At 41.3% G+C, this 24,606-nt stretch overlaps 1 protein-coding gene across 4 annotated transcripts in view; it reads left to right on the top strand.

Moving 5' to 3' along the window:
- myo3b (myosin IIIB) overlaps nt 1-24,606 on the top strand; it is a 61,657-nt gene that overhangs the window by 24,244 nt on the left and 12,807 nt on the right. For 2 of the 4 annotated variants that reach the window (XM_068735076.1, XM_068735093.1), the window contains exons 19-33: nt 232-442; nt 1,237-1,384; nt 2,595-2,748; nt 2,953-3,041; nt 3,238-3,367; nt 10,163-10,242; nt 11,053-11,073; nt 12,139-12,216; nt 13,265-13,470; nt 15,780-15,891; nt 16,057-16,219; nt 16,687-16,767; nt 18,181-18,277; nt 19,659-19,704; nt 20,599-20,722. In XM_068735076.1, coding sequence (XP_068591177.1) covers nt 232-442; nt 1,237-1,384; nt 2,595-2,748; nt 2,953-3,041; nt 3,238-3,367; nt 10,163-10,242; nt 11,053-11,073; nt 12,139-12,216; nt 13,265-13,470; nt 15,780-15,891; nt 16,057-16,219; nt 16,687-16,767; nt 18,181-18,277; nt 19,659-19,704; nt 20,599-20,722 — 1,740 coding nt within the window. Of the gene's footprint in view, nt 1-231; nt 443-1,236; nt 1,385-2,594; nt 2,749-2,952; nt 3,042-3,237; nt 3,368-10,162; nt 10,243-11,052; nt 11,074-12,138; nt 12,217-13,241; nt 13,471-15,779; nt 15,892-16,056; nt 16,220-16,686; nt 16,768-18,180; nt 18,278-19,658; nt 19,705-20,598; nt 20,723-24,606 lie in introns of those variants that run through there. The other 2 variants (XM_068735084.1, XM_068735104.1) reach the window with 2 other exon arrangements.

Genomic DNA, 24,606 nt, shown 5'->3' on the forward strand with positions numbered 1-24,606 from the left:
AACAATAAATCCATCATCATCTTGTTACCCAGAAAACAGCGGTCAGTTCTCTGTAAGCAGTTGTAACCGTGATATATCCAAAAGCATAGAACCCCTTTCAATTTACGTAAAAAAACTCAGTAGCTCAGACATCCACAGTAAGAGGTGGCTGGGACCTATTTGTATGCTAATGGTAAAGGCTGATGAGCTCTTGATTATCAAACTGATTTACTCTCTTGTCTTTTCTCTCAGCTGCTTCTCTCCTCTGCATCGGCCCTGAGGAACTCCAGGAGGCGCTGACCTCTCAGTGTGTGGTCACCAGGGGCGAGACCATCATCCGCACCAACACCGTAGACAAGGCCGCCGACGTCCGAGACGCCATGTCCAAGGCCTTGTACGGACGCCTCTTCAGCTGGATAGTCAACCGCATCAACACCCTGCTGCAGCCTGACATGAATATCTGGTGAGTGTCTGCTGGTGATAAAGATCCGTGTAGACGTTCTCTGTAACTCTCTCCTCTTCGATTATCTTGAGCGATCGCGCAGAGTTTCTGCGAAGCTCCGATGACCTTTATGGAAGTCTATAGAGGTAGATGCAAACATGCAGAGGAGAATATCAATAGGCAGGCACAAGACAAGCAAAAGGAGAGCAAAAACAGTTTTAATAAATTTTTAAAACAGAGTTGCGTGCAGAGAAAATAATGTTCAGATGATTAAAAAGACTTCAGAGAGACTGCAAAGAGGCTGTTCATTGATCCAAAAGAATTCCTTCATAAATATGAGCGTCTACTGTCAAGGAGTCGTCTCTCAGAGATGTACAAATGCCAGAGTATTCCAGTCATCTTTGCCGTTTCCTTATTGCCATTAACAACCCTCTAGCACAGACTAAAGGTGACCTCTACATACGGCGGGTAATGACTGATCATGAAAAGTAGCAGCTTGAAGCACTGAATATGAAATGCAGGGTGTTTAGTCTTCATGCTGTGGCGTAAAAGTAAGTATTGTTTGTGCCAATATTGAAAATGACAGGAGGTTAAATCAATAGAGACTGAAATACAACCATATAAGAAGCTCTGACTTTTTGAAAGCTGACGTTTATGATTTCTCATCAGACTACTAGGCCGTTCAGACCAGACTCTGTTTTTGGGTTGAAATCGGATTATCATTAAAGTTGTATCAATTAATATGCTTGCTGGGGATTTGCTTGTTCCGTAACATAGAAGAATAAGTTTGTTTGTCCTCTTTTCCTCCTTTGAAGTGCCGCAGAGAGCGGCATGAATGTGGGAATCCTGGACATCTTTGGATTTGAAAACTTCAAGAAGAATTCGTTTGAGCAATTGTGCATCAACATCGCAAACGAGCAGATTCAGTTTTACTTCAACCAGCACATATTTGCCCTCGAACAGGTGAGATTTACATACAGGGAGTTTATTGATATAGTATGTCTGTGCAAATTCAACATGCTTATGAATGTCATGTAATGTGATTGAAATGAATGCATCCACACAACACTCACAACAATAACACTGTATATAAATGTTTACCTTTAAAAGACTTATGGAAATCAGTCATTTTAATATTATTTGTGTTTATCACATCCATCAGTGCAGAGATGCTCTCAACATGAACATTTTGCTTTTAGCCAGGCTGTGATGTGTAAAGGATTGTTTATACCGTTACGCACCACCAAATTACACTCTTAATTGATTTAATGAAGTTGTTTACCCTGAAGTGCGATAAGTCTTTATTTTCCTTGATGGAAGTGAATAGACATTAATCAAGAACCATTTTGCTACAATGCCTTTCAGACCGTGGTAACTTCACAATAGTCCTTCTAAATGGAAAGATATGGAAGGGCAATTTTATTCATACAGCACATACTAACTGCTTTATATTTAAATTCATACATGTATCGAAGAAAACACAAGATACAATATAAATAAGGTAATTTATTGAGGCAGGATTTTGCTCATGAAATCCGATAATACTCCCTGCTCATTCATTTCGATTTTAAGCACTCTCCGGGACCAGAACTGGAAGCGACAATTGACATTTGCACATTAATTACGACAGTGATCATTGAAAATAAGGTCTTTGAGTTTGTGGAAAAGTTCCTCTTCTAAATACAAGAGCGAGCTGCCCCTGATGAAGGGCTGGTGCTCTGTGGAAAAGGGATTTTTATTTGGTGTCTTCAGTCTCGCTGTACGCGGAAACTGATTATTCTGAGTTAATGACTTAAACATGAAGACGGTTTAGATCCATTGGTTCCACTTTATTAGTAAAATATATATTTAAAACAACTTTTTGATCCGAAGTTAAATAGATGCAATAATATGATATGACTCTGGGTTATTTGCAAAGTGAAATAAATTATGAATAAGTAAGTGGCTCTATTTGTTAGTTCAGAGCTGCTCGGTTTTATGCATTCAGTAAAACACTCTATTATGCTGTGAACTTCAGCAATAGACACACAGCCGGCTGCAGCTGTTTGGTTTTGTTGACTAGAAACTCTTTTTCCCCCACACAGGCACAAATCATATTTAGCCCAGATTGTTTAATTGGGTCATTTAGAGAAATCATCAACTAGATTGTTCTACATTCACTGGTTCTAATTAGATGGAATACCAGAGCGAGGGGGTGGATGCCAGCCTGGTGGAGTACGAGGACAACAGGCCCATCCTGGACATGTTCCTGCAGAAGCCCATGGGTCTGCTGTCCTTAATGGACGAGGAGAGCCGCTTCCCTCAGGCCACTGACCAGACCTTAGTGGGTAAGACTCCTTCAACATGCTCAGACAACAAACAAACAAAAATCATAGAGCATGAATATAAGAGGACAGAGCTCACTGCTTCTTTGAATGTAGCTCCAGCTCTCGCCACACAGCTTATGTTCTTTAAAAAGTTCCTACCTGTCCTGCTTAAAGCATCTTGTTTTACCTTTAACGTTTTGCACCTTTCTCATTTGTTGCTAACAGATAAATTTGAAGACAATTTGCGCTGCAAGTACTTCTGGATACCGAAACGTGTGGAGCTTTGTTTTGGGATTCAGCATTATGCAGGAAAGGTATCAAATGAGTCTGTGCAATAAATAGTTCATTGGTATAATAAGAAATGTAGTATGAAATTAGTATTAACAAAAACAATATTATTTCATGGATATTACCATGGCTTAAACAAGAGGTAATGACAAATCAGATTGGCTCCTTAAAATGTGAGTGACATTTAGAGTTAAAGCTTGTGTCTTGTGTCCTGCTCGACAGGTAATGTACAACGTGAATGGTTTTTTGGAGAAGAACAGAGACACTCTTCCTGCAGACATCGTTGTAGTTCTGAGAACATCGGAGAACAAACTTCTGCAGCAGCTGTTCTCGAGCCCCTTAACTAAAACAGGTATGCTATAATACAGGCCTCAGTGAAAAATCTAACAATGTGGAACATCTCAGCCACTAACAGGGGCATTATTCAACCACTAACCACAATGGAAATGGTAATGGAAACTTTTCTTTGACACAAACTATTGTTAACAATGTGGGGTTCTGACTGTATTACTCTGTGAATTGTGCTGGTGTCTACTGCTTCCATAAATGTTCAGGTAAGTGGGTTTCTTAAAGATGCGGCTCCCAGGCATCTCCTGGTCCCCCTTCATTTCAAGCCTCTGTGTGCCGTGCTCGAATAAATCTGCAGTCTCCATTATCTCTTGAGAGGCTCAGCTCTCTGCACGGCGCTCTGTTTTTATTTTCACTAAGCTGTCCCTCTTGGTTTCCCACGTCTGAATGCTATCTACAGATTGTGGGTGCAGTGGGATATTTTTATGATAAGGTTTCTAAATACCCAGGGGATGAAGAAACAGTATTTAGAGAATACAAAAGCCACTCTTCCCACCTCTTTTCTGTTGGTAAAATGAAGGTAGAGTAATGTGCTCGTCATTAGCCGTGGCTGAGGCCTCCTGGTCACTTGACTTAGCTGAAATGCTAATAGATGTGTTAAATTATCAGATTCCCACTTCCTACTTTATTTCAGCTAAGCCACATTACGTGATTCACTTCCTTTTTAGGGACCTGTAAATGCCTGCTTTCAGTCCCAGTGGCATTAAAAGAAGCTTCAATTTACAAAAGGCACCTTAGCTGAGACTTCAGTAGAAATCTGTGTGATGTGTCTGTAAACTTCAATTGCAGGTTGTGCACAAGGGAGCCTTCAGCCACTTCCTTTCTGCAATTAACGGCTTCAGAGGAGTACACCCTATAAAAACTAATTTAGTGCACACTTCATTTCAGTGCACAAAGGCAGTGAATAGATACTAAGATGTGCCATAATGTTTACTGCTGCTAACGTAGTGTCAGTTAGATCTAAAAGCTTCTTTATTTCCTTTTTGTTCCTCTGCACTTTCTCTGTCCTGTCATTCAGTCTGAATCAAGTTAATGTGATGATTTGTTGCAGAAATAAACTGTGTTGGGCAGTTTGAGCCTTTTTATCCCAAAAGGCTCCATAGCACACAGTAACTCTATTCTTTTGCATGTTCGTGTAAAGGCAGTATGACTGCAATATGCTCGCAGTTATTTCTTTGGAGTTGGAGGTCCAATTTTCTTATTGCAGTTTGTGAAACTGCAGATCATCTCATTAGATAAAAGCTATGAAACGCTCTACTCCGGCTTATCATTCTGGAAAAGATGGAGCTCTGTTTAAAGTGAGATACAGTATAGCATGAGAAAATTATAAATCTATTCTTCAGGGTAGAATTTGCGGGGGGATTTAATTTGCATTTTACTTCACATTATAGATTCACTGTTAATCTGTGAAATTACCATTATCTGGGGGATCTGATGGAAATCTGTTTTACACCAGGGTGGTTTCACACTCTGGGTCACATCCTCACAGTGTCACCACTAGGGGACACCCTCGTAGACCTGCAGCCTGACACTGGGATGTAAGTAAAATAATAGATCTGGGATGTCAAACTACACACTAACATGCAGAGAATGTTTCTGCTTGCACGCATATCAAACCTTGCAGTAATACAGGAACAATTCCTCTAAACCACATAATATTTCTCTATGTTAAACAAGTTTAAACATTCCACATTTATGCAATATTTCAGTACACTTCTCATTAAATCCACACAGCGGATTGAGAATGTGATGGTCTGAGTATCGATTCATGTTTGGAGAACAGTAGGAAACTAAGAGGGCCCCAGAAAGTGAAAAGCTCCCAGGCCACTTGAGCCCTGCAGAATGTGGGTCCTTGAGGCTTGGACATGTGGTGGTGTTTTGTCAGAGGAAATGGGATGTATTTGCATGGACAAATTCATCAGAGCCAGGGCCTTTCCCAGATCAGGGGGATCACAGTGTTTGAATTGGCTGAGCTCAGTAGGGCCTACCGGTGCCTGGGCAGCCTGCGGTCACAGTATGGGTCTCTTTTGGTGGGTGTGTGTGTAGCCACAGGGCGGCCTGCCACATCTGCACACACACACACATGGACACACACACACACACACATGGACACACACACACACACACACATGGACACACACCCACACACACGGATACACACACACACACACACACACACACACACACACACACACACACACACACACAGCACCTCAAGACTGCCAGTCCTTTGTCAGAGCACGGTGCAAATGGAGGATGTGCAGAGTGATGTGTGTCCTGTGAAAAGTTTAGACAGTGGAGAGTAATATTTTATCTTTGCCAGGGTTTTAACACTTTATAATGTATGCTATACGTAGAAAGAAAAATCACTGTTTGAGCAAGACCTGCACTTCACTAGTGCAATTCGTTGTCATGTTGAATTGTATGCAGGCCAGCTGAGCATTTGAAAAATGTATGTGATTAAACTTACTAGCTGTAGCTGCTGATGTATTTTGCTGTCTGATTTGCATGGAGCATCAAAGATTTTACACCTAGAATAGTAGTTCTCCTAATTTAAGATGAATTTCTGTGGTGACTTAATTTGACATATTTCCAGCTGCTTTAGAATTTTTTTTTTTATCTTGCAGAATTATGCTCCTTGAGATGTTATGAATTTATGTTTTTTTTAATAGTTAATCTGTGTGCGGACAACCATGACTTAAATCTGTCTCATTAAGGGGAAAGCTGAATATTGTGAACGTATGTGGCTTTACTATTTGCATACAGGGGTACATTTACTCAAATACTGTAGTTTTTGAGGTGTTTGTATTTTTGTTAGTTAAATGATGTAAGTGGTGAAATCAGATTTGCAATGATCTGCTACCATAAATTTGCATCGGTAATAATAATAAATTAAGATGACATAACACTGCCATTTTTCTGCTAATACTAAATATTTTAGATGCAGTACTTTTACTTGCAAATGTGTATTTTTATATGGTGGTATTTCTACTTTTACTTAAGTAAAGGATCCTTTAAATTCTTTTGTCCTAGGCAGAATTTTACAATAATGATTGTCCACAATCTCAGGTCAGGAGTGACAAGATTTTTTGTTCATATTTTACAGTGGGAACACTGGGTGAGTTAGCAAAACAAGCTCCGCAATATTCTCCTGTGAGATATCAGGGGTTATAAGTTCATGTCCATCATCTATATTGAACAATTGCTTTTTCGTCTTCACATGAAGCCACAGTTGCAGTTCTGCCGTCCTCTGCATCTCCGTCTGTCTCCCTTCATGTTAGGAGATCCTCCTGTGTAGCAATGACAGGCCTCTCCCAGCGATATGACAGATTTGGCTCTTTGTTCTCTCCCAGTGGAAGCCTTTTTCATCCCAGTGGGCAGACACCACAGTCTTTCACTAGACTTCCACACACTCCCGCTACCAAAAGAGACACTCACCAAGTAGTACTTTTGTTCAATTTTTCCCCTAATCGTGGAATTGGGGAATGTTTTGAGTCAGCAGTGGGGTTTTTGACAGCCCTGCACATCAATAGCGAGAAGCCAGTTTTCCTAAGTCACATGGTACAACATCCTTTGATAAATGCAACACTGTGTTGTGTCACTAAAAGCCAATTACACCATGCTTTTTATGATTGATCTGCTCTGACAGTAGTGGATGGCATTTAAATCAACAGCCCCCGGAGCCATCTCTAGGCATAAACGGTGGTGGTTATGGAGGGTGGGGAGGGCGGCGGGGGTTATGGGTGCTTTAATCTCATTTGCTTGGTTGCTGAGTTGAGTTTCTAGATCACATGTTTTCAAAAAGAGAGCGGGAGAGCGGCGGAGATATCTAGCAAGCCTCTGCTCACTCAGCTCAGGAAGGCTGCTCTCTCTTACAACTTTGATTGTCCCCCGTGTCGACAGCTCGATCCACAGCTTCTGAAGTACAAGACGCACACTGGCACTCATAAAAGCGTGTAGGGAGGTGTCATATTGAACGCGGGATTGCTTTTTAATCCCAAGCACATTGACTATTCTTGTCAATAGAACCCCAATACAACTGCCAGCTTGAGCTTTTTTTTTTTTTTCTACAGGATTCTTGCTGGGCTTAATTTTCAAAGTGAACGCACAGATGCCAAGGAAGGCTTTTTCTCTTTCTGCCCCCACCACACACACACACACACACACTCACACACACACCCACACACTGCTCTGCCTCACTCTGTTTGTCCTGGAAGTCCATGCCAAGAGCAACATGCGTGAAGCAGAAACGATCAGTGGGACGCTCCTCCACCGCCTGTTTCTCAAGACTGAATGACCTGATGGGAAATATTCCCCTCACCTGCTCCTCTTGTAATTATTAAGCTTGTATCTAAAACTCTTCTTCTCTATGATTTTATTTTCATCATATCATATCTATTTAAGAGCGCTGACAAAATTTAAAACTGCCTCAAGCTGAAACTAAAAACATATGTGGCCTTCTTTTTTTAACTGAAACCACTGTCAAAGAACAAGTCTTTCCTTTTCTTGCTCGTCTCTGTGTTTGAATAATTATAATTCACATCATTAGACAAGTTCCCCACTGTATCTAAATTAGAAGGTCTTCTTTCAGGCCGGACATCACAGGTGTTCCCTTGGTTTCATGTCTCAGGAGACGGAAATCTTTGAGGATGCTGACTATTAACCCATGCTCTAATCATCTAGTCAGGAGGGGGTATGAAATCCCGCCAGAAGAATGAATTAATACAACCCGCCAAGGAATACATGAAGAAAGCAGCGAGTGTCCATTTGCAAGGCTTAGGTACAACTGTCATAGTTTCTCTCATCGCGGCGCAGCCCCTTCATCTCCCCTTGATGGTGTCATGGAAGTGAGAGGCGTGAAAGCACAGTGACACTCCATGAGCTCGTTCCACTCGCAGCCGCTAATTCATCATGACAAATGTGCTCAGATGATCTGGCCCAGCAGCACTAATGGGGAGAGGAGAGAGCGCACTTCATTTGCACAAGACCCACTCCAATTAATCCATCTAGCTTTACTCTGGGCTAATTGGAGCGGGGCCCTGCCTGCCTGTGTGCTGGTAATATACCCGACACAGTTTAACAGCTCCTGTTCTCAAAGATCATACTTTTTTGTGTTTTTTTTTTTGTTGTTGATTGTGCCGAAGGGGCGTTTGAGGATGTAAAATCTGTCCCTGTGATCCTAAACACAAGGCCCTCTCACAAACATGTGTTCATAATGAGCAATTAACTGCTCATATTTCCATGTTATCATATTTTACACTTTCCTTTCTTCTATTTTTAGGTTGAGATTCAGAACCTGTGGATACTCTTTCAAGCACATTATTAACAAACATAAAAGTGCATATTTTAATGTGACAGAATATCTTGTATTTAGTTTGTTTACCAAATGCAAAATGTATTAATGGCAGAATAAATGAGTAGATAAATAAATAAAAATTGGCAGATAACTGTCAAATGCTAAAAGCAGTATCATCACTAGCTTAAAAGACTGTTAGAGTCCTTTTGAAGTTCTCTCACATCATATGTTTTGGCTTGTTTTGACTACAGTTGTGTGTGTGTGCGTGCATGTGTGTGTGTGTGTGTGTGTGTGTGTGTGTGTGTGTGTGTGTGTGTGCATGCGTGCGTGTGCGTGCGTGCGTGTGTGTGTGTGTATATATATGTGTGTGCGTGCGTGTATGTATATGTGTGTGTGTGTATGTGTGTGTGCGTGCTCGTGCATGTGTGTGTGTGTGCGTGCATGCTCGTGCATGTGTGTGCGTGCGCGCGTGTGTGTGTTGGGCCCATGAGACACCACAATGCTTTGGATCACTTTAAAACCTTTGGCGCACGTAAGACATTCTTTGTCTAAAGTTAGAAGTGCTCTGGCTGTTAATTAATCCTTCATAAATTGATTTTGATCTCCTCAGTGTTTGATTGATGTTTCTAATACACTTGATATTGCAGTCATCTGAGAAAGGCAGGCGCTGATCCAGTGTTTAAGTTTTTGGCTCCTTGTCAGACCCTGTCCTCAGCAACCGACGAGTCTTGAAATCATATTGCAGAAGCTGACTACGTATTTGCATTTTAGGAGTTCGTCTGTGTGCAGTAGAAAATCTAGAACAATTGTTGGCCTGTCACTTCAGCTTTATCTTAAAAAACTTACAAAGGTTTTCCTCCTTGCCATACACGGCTGCTTGGGTAATGCTGCCTCCTGTGTCTGCAGACGTATTTTTCTAAAGGTGTGTGTGGCACATCTGTGCAGCTATTGTTTATTCATGGAGTAAACCCTTTGAAATGTGTTAAGATACTTCCCACTCATTATAAAAATCCTGCCACCCATGGATTAGGACTTTGATGTCACCAATCCTGCTTCAAAGGCTTCTTTCACTGCTATTAATCACAGTTTAGCCTCTGAAGATATAGCCAGAGAAAACATTTGGACATCTTGTGCAGAAACTTTGAAATGTTCAGACTGTCTTGCATATGCTATGTTCATATCCATTCCGCTGTGTGTGGGGCTGTTGGACTGCTGTGCACGCAGCTGCACTCCTGAGTCCATGGGATTCAGCCGAGATTTAGGCTCCCTCTGAACTCTCCTTTATATTGTGCTGCAGTATGAACACAACTGTTAACATAGTAGTGCAGCTGTTCACTTTGTTTTTCTTAAATCTTTTTAAAAAAAAAATAATATCATCCCAAAGTTCACTCTAAATAATCATTGATTCCCTGTATTTCACACAGCTGTCCAAACTGTTTCTCAGCTTTACATGAGACCGGACGCGACTGCTTCTGACTGTTTTCATGGTTTGGTTTTGAACAGGAAATCTGGCGACGTCCAGAGCCAGGGTCACTGCTGCCTCCAGATCTCTGCCACCGCAGCTCGGTTCAGGACGCACCAAGGTGAGCTCCCGTTGCACAAATCATCCCATCTGAGAAGAACATAATGTTTTTTTATGTGTTGCTCACAGGCACTGCGCCATAAGAAACCCAGTAAAACTTGCGCCGTGAAGCATAGCCACATTAATTGAATACCCTGTTATGTTTGCTGTCTTGCTTGTGGTGATGCTGCATTGCCATCTGGCATTCGGTGTCTACGGCATGAAAGTAGTTTTCAAACTCATCAACTATTGTTGTTTCGGTGTTAATGGGCACTAAAAGTATTTTGGGGGGGAAAACTATCGGTCTTCTAAAATCAACCGGAATAACTGCATCAACATACTTCGATAAGAGGCCCGGACAGTTTCATGAGTCTAATATTCCACAGTAACTTCATGTAGCAACACTAAGGCTTACTAAGAAGCACACTGAAAATGTTTGCTCCCAATATTGTTTATTAATCGCGTTTATATTGATGCTCTACATGCAGAGTTTCTTCGAGGGCCTTTTTATGGCGGCACACACACTACAATGAGTTTTAGCACCAGAAAGTTAAAGTCAAAAGGTTTCCTGATAGCAGGGACTTTCAACCTTTCTCACTCTTGGACTCACGCATCATCCGTTTCGTTTCATTGTGTCAATTTAATTCATTGTTTGATTAAGAGGAGGCATTTGGTAAATCATATTGTCTGAAAGATATGAAAATATCTTTGTCCATTGTGGAATTATTTGTGGTTGTTCTCTGTTTAGTGGAAACCCCTTTAAAGGTGAATTTCAGCTTCTTGTCTTTGCACTTCTCTCTTCCTTTATTTCCAACATGTGCCGTACTCAAAGTCTCCCAAATACCTATTGAAGGTAAGACTTATGTTGAAACAGGAAATTAGTCCAAATCAAAATGTGTTTTTAAATATCCACTGATCATCATTGTAATCCAAATTCACACTTTTAACTATGTTTTCACTATCTTTGAATTATGTGGAGCTTTGGAAAATGTAAATCATTTATTTTTTGTCACGCAGCCACAATTCTGCATTATCGATGTAAACAAATGCTCTGTTATGTGTCTTTTTAGATTATAGAACTACTTAATGTGGGACACAAACACAGGCCAACATAACTGTGGAGAAACTTTGTTGAACTTTGCCTAAGTACCTTCTTGGTTATTCTTGAACAAGAAGGGACTTCTTTTAACAAATCACTGGGATTGATGTAATATGTATGCCGCCGTCATGCTCTCAATCAGAGTTGGGGGAAAGTTGACAGAAGCTGATACTTACAAGAAGTTACCAGTGCGACCAGATTAAAGCAGTGTGACGGTTGTTAGCCTAGTGGAAGTACGATAACCGTTTGTACTTCTGTGTGATCTGCTTTCAAAAAAGCAAAGTGTCAGCCATCCGACTCCTCTCTCCATGTAACTCAGTTTACGTTTGACGTACCTTTCTTTCTCGCCACTACGGTGGAATAAAGAATTAAGATATGCACTTTGCTACGTAGACTTACCATAAAATATCTACTGCATCATTAACTTTGATGAAGCCATGAACTGCGAAGGCCATTAAAAAGCTTATATTGTGTCCTCGTTAATCCGTCGTCGGGATGACTGTCTGCTTGGTGACGGCTGGTCTCATTACTCAGAATGCTCCGCAATTTTCCCATGCCCCACAGCAGTGCAGAATTATTCTCTAGATTGTTAGCTTTAAGTGTTTATGGGGCTATCTTATACAGACGGCACAGTTAGTACAGCTGTGTATTCCCAACTGGCCCATTGAGAGGAAGGAGACCTGCTGTAATAATACCTTTATCTCTACAGGGCAAACAAACGGAATCTCATTTGAATCTGCTGCTTTTGCAGTGACGCTGTTGGCCTGAGTCTGGCCTGTGTATAGATGCGGTGTGCTCATTGTGGATGTTTGTGTTCAGGTGGACACCATGGAGATGATGCGTCACCCAGAAGAAACCACCAACATGAGGAGACAGACTGTAGCCTCCTATTTCCGTGTAGGTGTTTTCTCTTTTATGCTGCTTATTAACAACCACCAACAGTTTGTTAACGTTATGAACTCTTTTGTTCAACTTTAAAATCATAACTTTGCTGACACAAACATTCAGTTTCACAATTTTTCTGAAATAACTTTAGAACTTTTGAAATAAAGGAAAAAAGAGTAGTGATGTCACAAGAACTGAGGTTGCCTTGAGTTTCATTCTGATACGTTTTACTCTGTTGAGTAAAGGTTCAGTGAGAGGCAATAGTAAATTATAATGTACTGTATGTGTTTTTGGCCAAGAAACCTGAATAAATACATTTGTTTGAAGGAGATGTGTTCACAGCAATTTAAAAATATATATTAGAGAGACAGTTATGACTTGTTTAACTTCCTAACACTAGCTTAAAGCTATTTGAAGCTATTTATTTTTTACCGTGATATTGATTTTGGTACAGAGAATTGTGGAATTTCACTGGTATTGGTATCAACTACTAAATTTCTTCGTTATCATGACATCAATAGAAAAGAGCACAGAACTCTTTTAATGACGACAAAATTACATTGTTAGAATATACTAGCCCAAATCCATTGAGGGTGGTTAAATCATTTGTCTCTATTTCTGTTTGATGAGTTTTAAATTTGAACCTGGTGATATCTTATCATGTATATGTACCACTCTGGGTTCAAAACCTGAACTTAAGAAATAATTCACAAACAGGTTGTGACTTTTTGAAGTTTGGCAGAGCCTGCAACAAACTTTGTAAAACATTTCCAAGTTGTAACCTATCTTGTTAGCGGTTCATTTAAATTAGACTTACTTTAACCTAATATTTATTTATTAATATCGACAGAAAATGTCTGACAGATCCTGTTGGGGACTGATTATTACTGCAAATGACGATTCAGCTTGTATTCTGTTATCAAACACATCTATATCTGAAAAATGTTGATTATTGAAGTTGAAGAGCAAATCTTTAGAATTGAACTGAATAATAGTAATTCTTAAGATAACTGTTCTTTTTTTCCTGCCTTGTTTAGCCTTTCTCATTGTATGTCTGCAGTACTCCCTGATGGACTTGCTGTCTAAGATGGTGGTGGGTCAGCCACACTTTGTGCGCTGCATCAAACCCAACGATGACAGGCAGGCGCTGCGCTTCTGCAAGGAGCGGGTGATGGTGCAGCTGCGCTACACCGGGATCCTGGAGACGGTGAACATCCGTCGACAAGGCTACTCCCACCGCATCCTGTTTGAGGAGTTTGTCAACAGGTACGAGCGGCGTCAAGACAGGCAGCACCTACACTCTGCAGCATGCACACGTGGAGCGCCGACACAACCCCAGAGATAGTGCAGAACAAGTGAGCCGTGCTCCGCATCACACAGAAACACGGGTTCGTTAATTAGGTAGGGGTACAAGTTAAGCAGAGCAAGAGGCTGACTAATTGGCAGTCATTAGTGATAGTGCAAGACAAAATCCTACAGCTCTTTTAACTGGGTGGATACTCCAGTCTGGGAAATATGGATGAAATTCAAACAGGGAGGAACTGTGTTTATAAGGGGTGATGCATTTTAATGGATCTCCTTTTAATATTCATAAAGAGTTTGTTCTTAAACTCGGTGTACTGGAAAAGCTCAGCTGTAGTCTGTGTCTAGTGTCCCATTGGTATTACATTAGAACACAATTAAAACAGGATTTCATCATTAGGGGGACTTTACGTAAGGGTGTTGTTTTTGTTTTTAAAAATGTGGGACAGGATGAAATAACTGTTAAAAAGAGATACGCACTCCTGTTCAAATGTCCAACCCCACATTTAAAAAAGTGAATACTTAAACCTCAGCCCTGTTAAGGAAAGAATACACTGTTACAAAATGCAAGGGAACTTATGTTTGATCAATTTTCCTTTGAAAAATATTCCTAATGTGAAGACTTGATGATATAAATTTAATTAACTTGGGCTTGTGGCCTGTAGGGAAAACAAGTGTGAGATGGCTGGTTAGTCTCACTGCTTTAGGGAAGCTTTCAAAATTATGCTTCATTTTGGTGACCTAAAACTTTGAATGACCGCATGTTTTTTTTCTTGCATGTCCTAGTTTTGGTCCCATTATTAAATAGTGTTTGACTATTGGAAAATCATCAAAAACCTAACCTTCAACACCTGTGCACTAAGTGTGTGTGAATGAGAGGCTGTATTACCACTTCAGACTACATTTTAACCTTGCTATTGAATCCATATGATCCTACCTGAGCCAGGCTGAAATCATACAGACAGACCTGAACTGCTAAACTGCACCTTTACTGAAAACTGATTTAAATTTGTGCTCTCATATCAAAGGCTCGTCTGATGTTGCCAAGCAGTGCTTTGTATTTACCATCAAAGAAATAACAGGTATCAACAGGAATTAGAATGAAAGGCTGTAGACTGAGCCGGGGAGGGGGAGTTCAAAGAAGTTTTTCTTCTTGTTGTTCTTCTTCTTTTTGACCAACGCCAGAACACGAGATGAACCAGTCGTTTTGGAGCCTCAATGTCCCTGAGCAAACAGTTAGCGTCACTTTGTCCCATACTGGTATTTTGTAAACTACAACAAGAGGATCAGCGGATGGATCCGGACAATACGAGCGATAAACATGCAGTTGAGCTGATGAACACTGATAGGCCCGGGCTGATGGGCATCTTCTGTGGCCACCGAAATGAGATACGATGATCCATTCAAAAAAGCTCCAACAAAGGGCCTCTGTTGAAGACTCGTGTTTCAGTCAGACTCATTTTTCTGCTCTGACTGAGCAGACAGTTTTCCTGCTACGATGATGCTTATAGTAGCTGTGTGAAAAAAAGATTTCTAGTCTCTCTTCTTGAACAATGTTGGATTAAATTACTTTAAAATGTTGGCATTTATTGAGAGGAGCTCCATGTTTGGAGTCAGATATGTGATCGACTGTGTGACCAAAATATCTGTAGATTAACTTTTGGAGTTATCTTAAGGTATACAAAAGTAGAAGTTAAAATTACTTTCTTGCTTACAGTTAGATGAGAAAAAAGGGTATTTTATTGACAACAAACAGTATTGATACTGATGTCTAGCTCTTCTTTTTCACAATGTGGTCCATTTTTCTCAACACAGCGTCTTTGTGTTTTACGGATCAATTTCCACTAAAAAGGTGTCTGAAAAAATTGACAATGACAAAAAACAACAACATTACCACTAAGGCTGCTCCCTGCTGAAGGTTTATTATTCATTATTATTTATCAGAAACTTATGAACACATCTCTGGTAAAACACAAGATTTTCTGTGATTTTCTGTGATTCTTTGTGGTTCTTTGTGGAGAAACTTTATTTAATCAATTCGTTGATAAAATTGCATTAGTGTTAGACCAAGAATTTCTTTGATTGAGAACAACCCAATTAACCCTCGAATAGTATTATTATCTTTGGTGATTTTTTTTTTTTGCTGTGCTTTCATTTTCTGACCTCAAAATCTTCTTTACATCATATTGGCTCCAACTGGACTCTGCTCTTGAAGTGCTATAAATACATTAGATCAAATATTTAATTGTTTTCCCCTCTGCCTGCTCTCGCAGATATTACTACCTGGCGTTTCGGGCTCACCAGATGCCTAAGACCAACAAAGAGAACGTTGTTGCAGTACTAGAGCGGGCCAAACTGGAAGCCTGGGTGCTCGGGAAGACAAAGGTAATGTGATTATTACACCAAAAATTTAAACAATAAAGAAATCTGTGTTCGTATTATACATTTTTACCTATAATCAGAACATGTAACAAAAAACATGTATAGAAATGTCAGTACAGAGATCTAGACTGAGATGCAGGGATGTTTCTAACCTACACGTCTGCTCAGGTTTTTCTGAGGTACTACCATGTGGAGCAGCTGAACCTGCTGCTGAGGGAGGTGATAGCTCGGGTGGTGGTGATGCAAGCATACACTAAAGGCTGGCTGGGCGCCAGACGTTACCGAAAAGAGAAGCAGAAGAGAAACCGCGGGGCCATCATCATCCAGTCAGGTACACTGGTATTAATTAATCAGTAAACAGATGAAAAGAATTGTTCAAACTTAAGTAAAAAAAATGCAAATGTGTGTGAAAATCCTGATGTATTCTTTTATTGTGTTATGATGAAACAGGTGCAAATTTAATGTGAATCTTACCGCTGGTTTCTTAATGACCTCTGGTCTATTATGTGCCGGTGAGTCTCCATAAAAAAAAGATGAGTTTGATAACCACAGCTTGACCTACAAAGGTTAAGAGCAATGCTTCAGAGCAGACAATAAGACCTCAGAGAGTTCAAAGGGATCCATCCCTCTGCCACCTGGTTTAGCAGTGTTTTGAAGTGGGATCTTGTGTAGTATGTGCAGTCTATTTTGTTTCACAGAAGCAGGTCAGCAATCCCGTGCGCACACACACACACACACACACACACACACACACACACACACACAACACACAAACACTGCCTCTTTCTCTTCCCCTAGCCTGGAGGGGCCATGTTGCTCGGCAGAACCTCAAGCAGATAAAAAAGGAGCGGCAACAGGCTGCAATCCGCATTCAGTCAGGTAAAGAAATGTTTATATTTTTCTTCTGAAGTTCTTCATATATTCAAGTGCAGACCTCTGGAATTCCTCATGTGTCCAGTGGAAATACACGCCTATTTTTTTTTAATGCATTTTCAAAAGGAAAAGGGATAAAGGCCTGAAAACCTTACTTCTTTGTGAAACACCTTTTTGATCTTGATGAGTGGCCTGCGAAACAGTAATAATTAATTAATAATGCATACAGAAAAGCTTTTGAAAGTTTGTGCAGCATTTGGTCCCCATGTTTCAGAAGAACAGTGCATACTGAGATCCTTTTTCCTTTCATCTCTTTCCCAGTAAAGGCAAGAGAGGGGCTTATCCCTTCTGTTTCCTCACGACTTCCTCTCTCAAATTCCTGGCCTATTACACAGCTCTCGCATACCAGAAACAAGATGCCTTTTTATACTGTCAACCTTTTCATCTGAAATGTAAATTAATTCTTACTCAGTGTGCCTTGACGAAGATCAAAGTGGGCACATTAACCTTCCCGGGTCCCCCCCCACCCAACCCCCCTCCTTGGAGCCTCTCGCTGAAGGACAAGAAGGGTGCCAAAAGGGGCAGGAGAGAGGAGGGCAAGGGGGAGGAGATTTGGCATTGTTTCCCCCGGCTCTCCTAAGGGCTGCCCTCATCTGGCACATGGAGCATCTCAGTCGCCTGCACACCTTGTGTAAATGTCTTCCATTAAAGCGCTTGTATATAACGATGCAGAATGGGTAAACAAGGTTTTGGTGTTAGAAAAGCCTCTTCGTCGCTGCTGTCTTTCTCCTTAGAGAAGTGTGTTTGTGTGTGGCCGCTGGGGTTCAGGAAGGGGGGGGGGGACCTGAACCTGACATAAGTGGGGCCTCAGCCCCCCGGCGGAGCACTCCAGCACATTCACATTGTATGTTCTCTGCAGCTTATAGCCTTTGAGGTGGGCTGCATTTGCATTCTGAAAATAAACAGATGCCTTTCAAATGTATGAGGCTGGTGGCTTCTCAGATCTCAGCGGGGCCTGGGGGACGTGCTCACCATCGATCAGATTAGACCATGCAAAATAGAACCATGGCTCAACAATGTACTTGAGCTTTATTTTCCTGCGCATATAATTTTACAAGAAAAACACAAAGCCCGTCGACGGAGTAAGTCAGCAGGCTCCGTTTACCAACCATCTGAACCCAGTGTGTCTCAATAATCACACAATATTTTTCCCATTGCTACACTACACTCCTTATATGGATGATGAAAACATTTCTCAGTAGTCTTTTGATAATTTGTGGGGAATTGTGTTAATTGCAACAAATACATTTGATAACTGCCTCAGTGGACTATATGCATGTTGTTTAGCTGAATGACAGATGGAGGAAAATGTTTTTCTGACCATGTAGGAGCATGTCTGAAATATCATATGCTGTGCAGTTTACAGGGGCCATCGGGTGCGTCGCTACCACGGACCCCAAGGGCACCAAAGTCCCCCTGAGGCTGGAGGAAAGACCACCAAGGAGGAGCATACGGGGTGAGCTTCTTGACCTTCAGGGTCTGTTCTCTTTGAAAAATATACTTCCTGTGGTTAGATGTTTTGTTGTGTCTTTTATTCAAATATGACGGCCATTAGAGACGCCTTATTGAGAAAGGGCTCTCACATACCTGTCACTCATACTCTTATGTCTGCTCGACGGGCTCCTCATGCACTGTAGTGTACTGTTGTTTCAAGCAGAAGAGAAAACTCCTCCCTTAAGCACCACCTCTTTCAGTTTTATAAACGTAATAAATATCTTTCCACCAAGATAGCACACTTGTCTGACCACAAATGGGGTTGGGCGCTGCACTGGTCTCCAGATGTACTGACTTTGTGTTTATTCAGCATATGGGCAGGCCAGTCATTAAGAAAATATGTGCTAAGCAGGAGGGCCGCAACCGACTGAACAGCAGCACACGTGCTGTTGATAGCGGCTTTTAGCTCTGTGCTTAGCTTTTCTCTGCTCCACAACTCACACAAATCAGTTATTACAAATTCCTTAATGTTAGGTTTGAGATCACGTGCTAAAAATGTATCTACGAGGAAAATTATGAGATTTTTCTTTATGTGCAGGAGCTCCAAAAAACAAAGCAAGAAAATTACAATAATGACAAATATGGATTTCATTGCCTATCAGCACTCATCTTAAACCAAGTGGTGCGTGTAACAAACCTCGTTCAAATCTTGGGTGACTTTTGGTCAACGCTATGCAACTCTCTCCAGACTCAAACTCAAAATACTAGATTTACACATCTGAAAATGTTATGCTTGTTGTATACTCAAACCAAGCCGAGCCTCATCTGGGATTTTTCTCTCCGTGTTTACAATCATATTCCTTGGTGAGAAAAACTTCAAACCTCCACTTAACAATTCTGTTTAATCAGTGTTGGAATCTCTCCATATAGATTTATTTTGACATGATCTGGCCCATTTTTCTCCTGTAAGATCTATGTTCTCACCTACATGCTGTTCTTTTCCCGTTTGATATACTCTCTGCCACGCATGAATTCTGCGTTTGCATCCAAATAACAGAGCCTCCAGTTGCATCACCAAGTCCAAACTGGATGAGATTTTGTTTTTCTACACTTGAAGCATGAATGCGGCTGGCATGCAGCATTGTGTTTGCAGATGTTGTCTTATTTGGTGTTTGTTTTTTTAAATAATGCAACAGTGAGTGATCACACACAGAAACATGTCTCTGTTTCGCTCTCTGCAAATTGCATAATCATAAACCAGAGTTGTTTTTGCTATTAAACAAGGAGACGAATACAATTCATCCGCAGCTCTTCCTCCATGTATGTAGAAAACAGATACTAAGATGTGTTTTTCTACGACAGTCTATGTTCATGTCAGTTAAAAATGCTTCTTACTTTCACAGGTCTAAGTGCAACAAGGAACATACGGATGGCATACATAGAGGAAATGTAAGTAACAGAATATCAATGAGCATTTTCTTATGTCTGGCTTTAGCTGTGTCTGTAAAATGCTGCTCCTCTACAAAGCAGCTTTAACCCAGATTATTCTTTGGGAATTTTTTGAGTCCTTGAGACAAAAGAGTTCTCTTGCTCCAACCTTCATCTCAGCGGAGAAGACAGGGTGGTACGGGAACGAGAGAATCAAAAGGCTGGAAATTCACGGCTGAGAATAAATGCTCGCTCTTCCCTGAGGTGATTTGTCTTTGCGCTCCTCTTTCTACAGATGTTAGACCCCTTTTTTAGTAAAGACCTGAGGTTCTTTGGTAGCACTTTGATATCCTGCTCGGATTCAATATGTGAAATAGAAGAGCCACTCCGTGACTTGGAGCACATCACAGTCTTTGAAGTCTGATCCAATTTTTGCTGCTCACCATTTGATGTTGAAAGGATGAAATGAGGAAAATGTACAGTTTTTGCCAGTAACTCTGCTGAGCATATGTAAGATTAAAAAAGCAAAATCCTTTGGAGGATGTACTTAGAAATGTTAAGCAGATTAATACTTTCCTATAGCTCTTTTATTCAAAGATAAAATTAAATATGAGAGGAAGCCTGTATGAGCTGTTTTTTACCCTCACAATTAAGTCAGTGTGGTGCTGTTTGCTAGGAGGCAGGGCTAGTAAAGGGGGATATGCAATTGCATTAGCATTTGATTAACATTGCAAAGCACATTAATGGGTTTGAGTTATATGAGTGCCAAATTGTAAATAAATGAATGCAGTGTCTACATGCCTAAATTGAAAAAAAAAAAAAAAGACATATTACGGAGCTTTAAGTTGTGTCTATTTATCTGCTGCTTTCATTGACATTGCTCTTCTGGGTGTGTTTACGCCTCCTCCTCTCAAGGTTGGCCTCGACAGCCGAGACAGACAAGTGAAAGACATCAAGAGAGACAAAGGCAGAGCCGAAGACAGTGTAACGAAGCCTTGCAGGGAGACAGCTAGACTGCGAGACATGCAGAGTAAACAAGGTAAGCCCGAGCACAGAGCGGGCGGGTGCAGGTAATTACACAAAGAGACAGCAGAAATCCCGCCTTAATGGATAAAGTGCCATTTTTAATACGGGGCCCCTTTCAACCTTTCATCCCAGCCAATCCTCTGCTGCCATTCTTTGTTGACAGCAAAAAGAGAGAAGCATTATGGGTGATCATTTCTCCGGTATTTTAATAACGCAGGTCAGCTCATCATAAATGCCTCATGGCAAGTGGGGGGGTGCTTTCGAAGTGGCAAGAACACTTCAAAGCTTTCATTCTCCCACACAGCGAGCCCTTCACTAAGGATCTCATCAATGACTCTAATAGACCTGCACAGTAACGGTGACAAGAAAATACACAAACCCTGATTTGTTGAACATATGTTTGGTCTGCTTTTTGCCCCGGGCGATGAATTACATTAATTCCCGCTGCCTGGAAGGCTGAGTGGGTGGCTGCGCAGGGGGCCTCCGATTACGGCCGTCACCCAGCCCACCACTGGGGCAGCCTGAGTAATAGGAGCCCGGCCCTTCATTAATGTTATTAGAGGGGTATGAAGTAAGAGACGGAGGTGAAATAGCGTTTAGCAGCGCGGCTGAGAGATTACGGGGATTAGACATGATAATGTAACACAGACAGGGCTCTCCAGCAGGCCCGGGATTAGTGTCAGCACGCCACAGCAGGTCTGGGTTAGATAGCGGCTAATTCGGTAATACTGCATACAGGTGACCCCCGCTCCCAGGCATCACTGCTGCTGAAGGGAGGCAGTGTTTGATGAATTTATAATGTCAGAGTAATTATGGAGGGAAATGTTACAGTAAATGCCAGTGTGAGGGCACTTTGCTCAAAAGTATGTTTTGTCCTGTGTCACCGGAGCTTCCAGTCATTTTCTAAAACAGAGTTTTGAACTAACAGACAAATTACTTTCTTGTTTTTATGATGTCTTTGTAGTTTGACACCCTGCTACCTAAGAGGAGGAGGATTCATTTGATGTGTAAAAGTCACATTCCTTTGCGCTTAGATCCCTCTCATCTGAAAAGCAGCTCAAATGTGCAGTGTTTAGATGACTTCTTTGCTTTATAATATTTAAGGTGGAGCTTTTGAACCATGAAATGTAGCACACTGATCTCCAACGTTTTAAGATGAAGCAATGTGTACTTGCAACCTCTCTTTATGGGCTGTGGTTTCAGTGTGGGAATGGCTTTTGAGCCGCTCAGATTGTTTAATTTGAAGAATTTTTAGACACACAGGAATTTTAAATGTAATTTTTCCTTTGATTTATAACTAGTAAGCTATCCAACCTGAAGTAATTTCAGTGTAGAATCAAAGATCATTTAAACCTTTTCTAAGAGAAATCAACTTGTTTTTACAGTTTTTTTTCTTTATATTGAAGACAGAATAATTCAGGTTGCTGCTTTTGAATGAAGAAAAATTAAGTACTTTAATTTACTACTGAATTTACATGCACCATAAAATAGTTTCACTTGTTAGAATTAGAAGAATTTAATGACTTAAATTGGTAAGTGGATGGTTGTTGCAGTGAGTTATCTTGGGGACCCACTGGGGGATCCTGACCTCCAGGTTGGGAACCACCTGCAACCAAAAACGTTTGAGTTTCATTGGCATCATTTCTTGCAGTAAGTCAAACACTCACAGACTCTTTTTGTTATTAGGTTAATTGAAGGGTCTCTGTACTGAGTAAATTAGCCTTGGGCACATGAATAACATTTCATATCTGACAGTTGAGTTATATTCTATTTAAATGCCCTTACAAAAAGAAAATCCTCTTCCTCTTCCGCCATGAGTTTATTTTATATGGAGAGCACAGAGATTTTCAGGTATTCATAGTAGCCCCTTTTCCTGCCTCGTTTATGTTGCTTGTGGCTCCGACTTCTTTCAGGAAACCCCATTTGAATATGTTGAGGGAGGCCACGGTGGCTCAGGCACCCAGGGCACACTTTGATCCCTGCAGATCTGAGAGGCTTTTTTTCCTCCCGAGGTTGAGCGAGTCGTGGAAGCCTTGCCCTGCCAGATGTTTGGAGACCAGGCTCCTTCCTGTGTCTCCTCCTGCTGTCGCCTCTGGTGATCGCATCGTTTCTCTCGGGCTGGAGCCCGACCTGGAGTGTTTCAGGACACCAGTGGAGAAAAACAGAAAATTAACCATGGAAATCGAATTACCCCACCCCTCCAGACACACGCACAGCCGTACACACTCTGCTCCCATTAATGCCAAAACAATGGGGCATGACCTGGAACCTCTCAATGTGTTTGACGGACGTTGGGTCTTTTCTAAGGGATTTGACAAAGCCTAGTGTTGCGCTCAGCCCAGTTCTTTCATGTGTGAAACAAAGCAGATTAGGGAGTGAGATGATTTGGATATGTGTTTGTTTCTCTAGCTGACATCAGGCAAGGCGACTATTCTCACTCTTAAGCAAAATCCCCGCAGTGTTGCATTTTATGGTGGAAAGAGAGCATTAAAGAACTTTGTACCCCAGGCGCACTCCGATGTCTGCAGCACCAACCTTTGATTTCCCATGTTTTGTCAGAGAAAAAGTTAAACATACACAGTGAAGTCATGTAAGCTGCACACTCAAGACGATGTCACCTCCTGTCACCTGTCTCCTGAACCTGAATATTAATACAACATGTTTGGAAATGAGTCACAGAGGCGTGTGCAAAAAGAAAGCCTTTGCTAGCAAACAGCAGATATGATCAGAGTGCTGCTTATGCTCGTCAGCGTGGTAAACAGGATGGTGCTGAGGATCAGTCAGAGCTGACTTTATGGTTTATGAAAGCTGAGCTACTTATGTTAACAGGCTTTTTGAAGATTATAGTTGTGGTAAACATACATGTCAAGAGAGAGGCAGTGATAAAGTGGAGCCACAACACAGAGACCAATTACCTCTGAGCCTTGGAAGATAGTTAACCTGGTCGTTTGAAGGGATGAGAAAAGAGAAAAATGAAAAGGGTGCGGGGAATAGTTGAAGTTCATGTTGACTTATTGGCTATAGTTATCTCCCCTCAGTGCATAACATGGTACAGTCAATAAGAATTGATTTTGTTTGTAGCCCTGAGCTCTCTCTGGGCTTTATAGCTGCAGTTGGGAGAGCTCATTGGAAATGTGGACGCTGTTTTACCCACACTGAGGTCAAACCCACACTCACCAATACATCTCACTTTCCTCTTTTCTCGCTCCCTCCCTCAGCCCTTAAACGTCTTCCCACATTTCCTCCCACAAGGTTTGCAGCCACCAGGTGCTGCTCCACAAATCACCACCACCACCACCACCACCACTTTCAAAGGAGCATCAGCCTCCCCATATCAACATGCATCTGCTAGACAAATGATCCACCCTCTCCATGTTCTCGAGACAAATACGCTCCCACCCTCTCGCTGTCTCTCGGTCTTTTGATTGATCTCTCTGTCTCCACATATCACAGCGTCTCAACCGGATGCCTTCAGTTTTAGGAAAATTACAGGCTCGACATAGCGGCAGCAGAGATTTGGAAGGGATAGGAAAGACTCAACTTAACGGAAGGAGTTGCCTCTGTCTGACGCTACCTACGTAATCCTCTTAATGTCAGTGGGAGTAGTTAACAGGATGTACTTCCAAACTACTCATCATCACAATTCCAACAGAATAATCTCCTCAGACGTAAAATTGAGGTGGAAAATGATACTCCAAGTTCTCTGTAATTTCGCACAAGGATTGACTCATTTGATGTAGTTTAAAACAAACTTTTTCCAAACACAAAACCTTATAAGTATTTTTTTAGACAAAATACAGTTTTATGTCGTACATTTTTATCAAAATAAAATTACAAGGGATCGCAAGGGTCAGGAGAGAATAAACTTAATGCCACTGGTTTGCATATTTAATCTAT

This window comes from Cebidichthys violaceus, unplaced genomic scaffold (assembly GCF_023349555.1).
Source record: "Cebidichthys violaceus isolate CVI_PGR_0920_01 unplaced genomic scaffold, fCebVio1.0.p SCAF_11, whole genome shotgun sequence".
In the NCBI taxonomy this organism is placed as follows: domain Eukaryota; kingdom Metazoa; phylum Chordata; class Actinopteri; order Perciformes; family Stichaeidae; genus Cebidichthys; species Cebidichthys violaceus.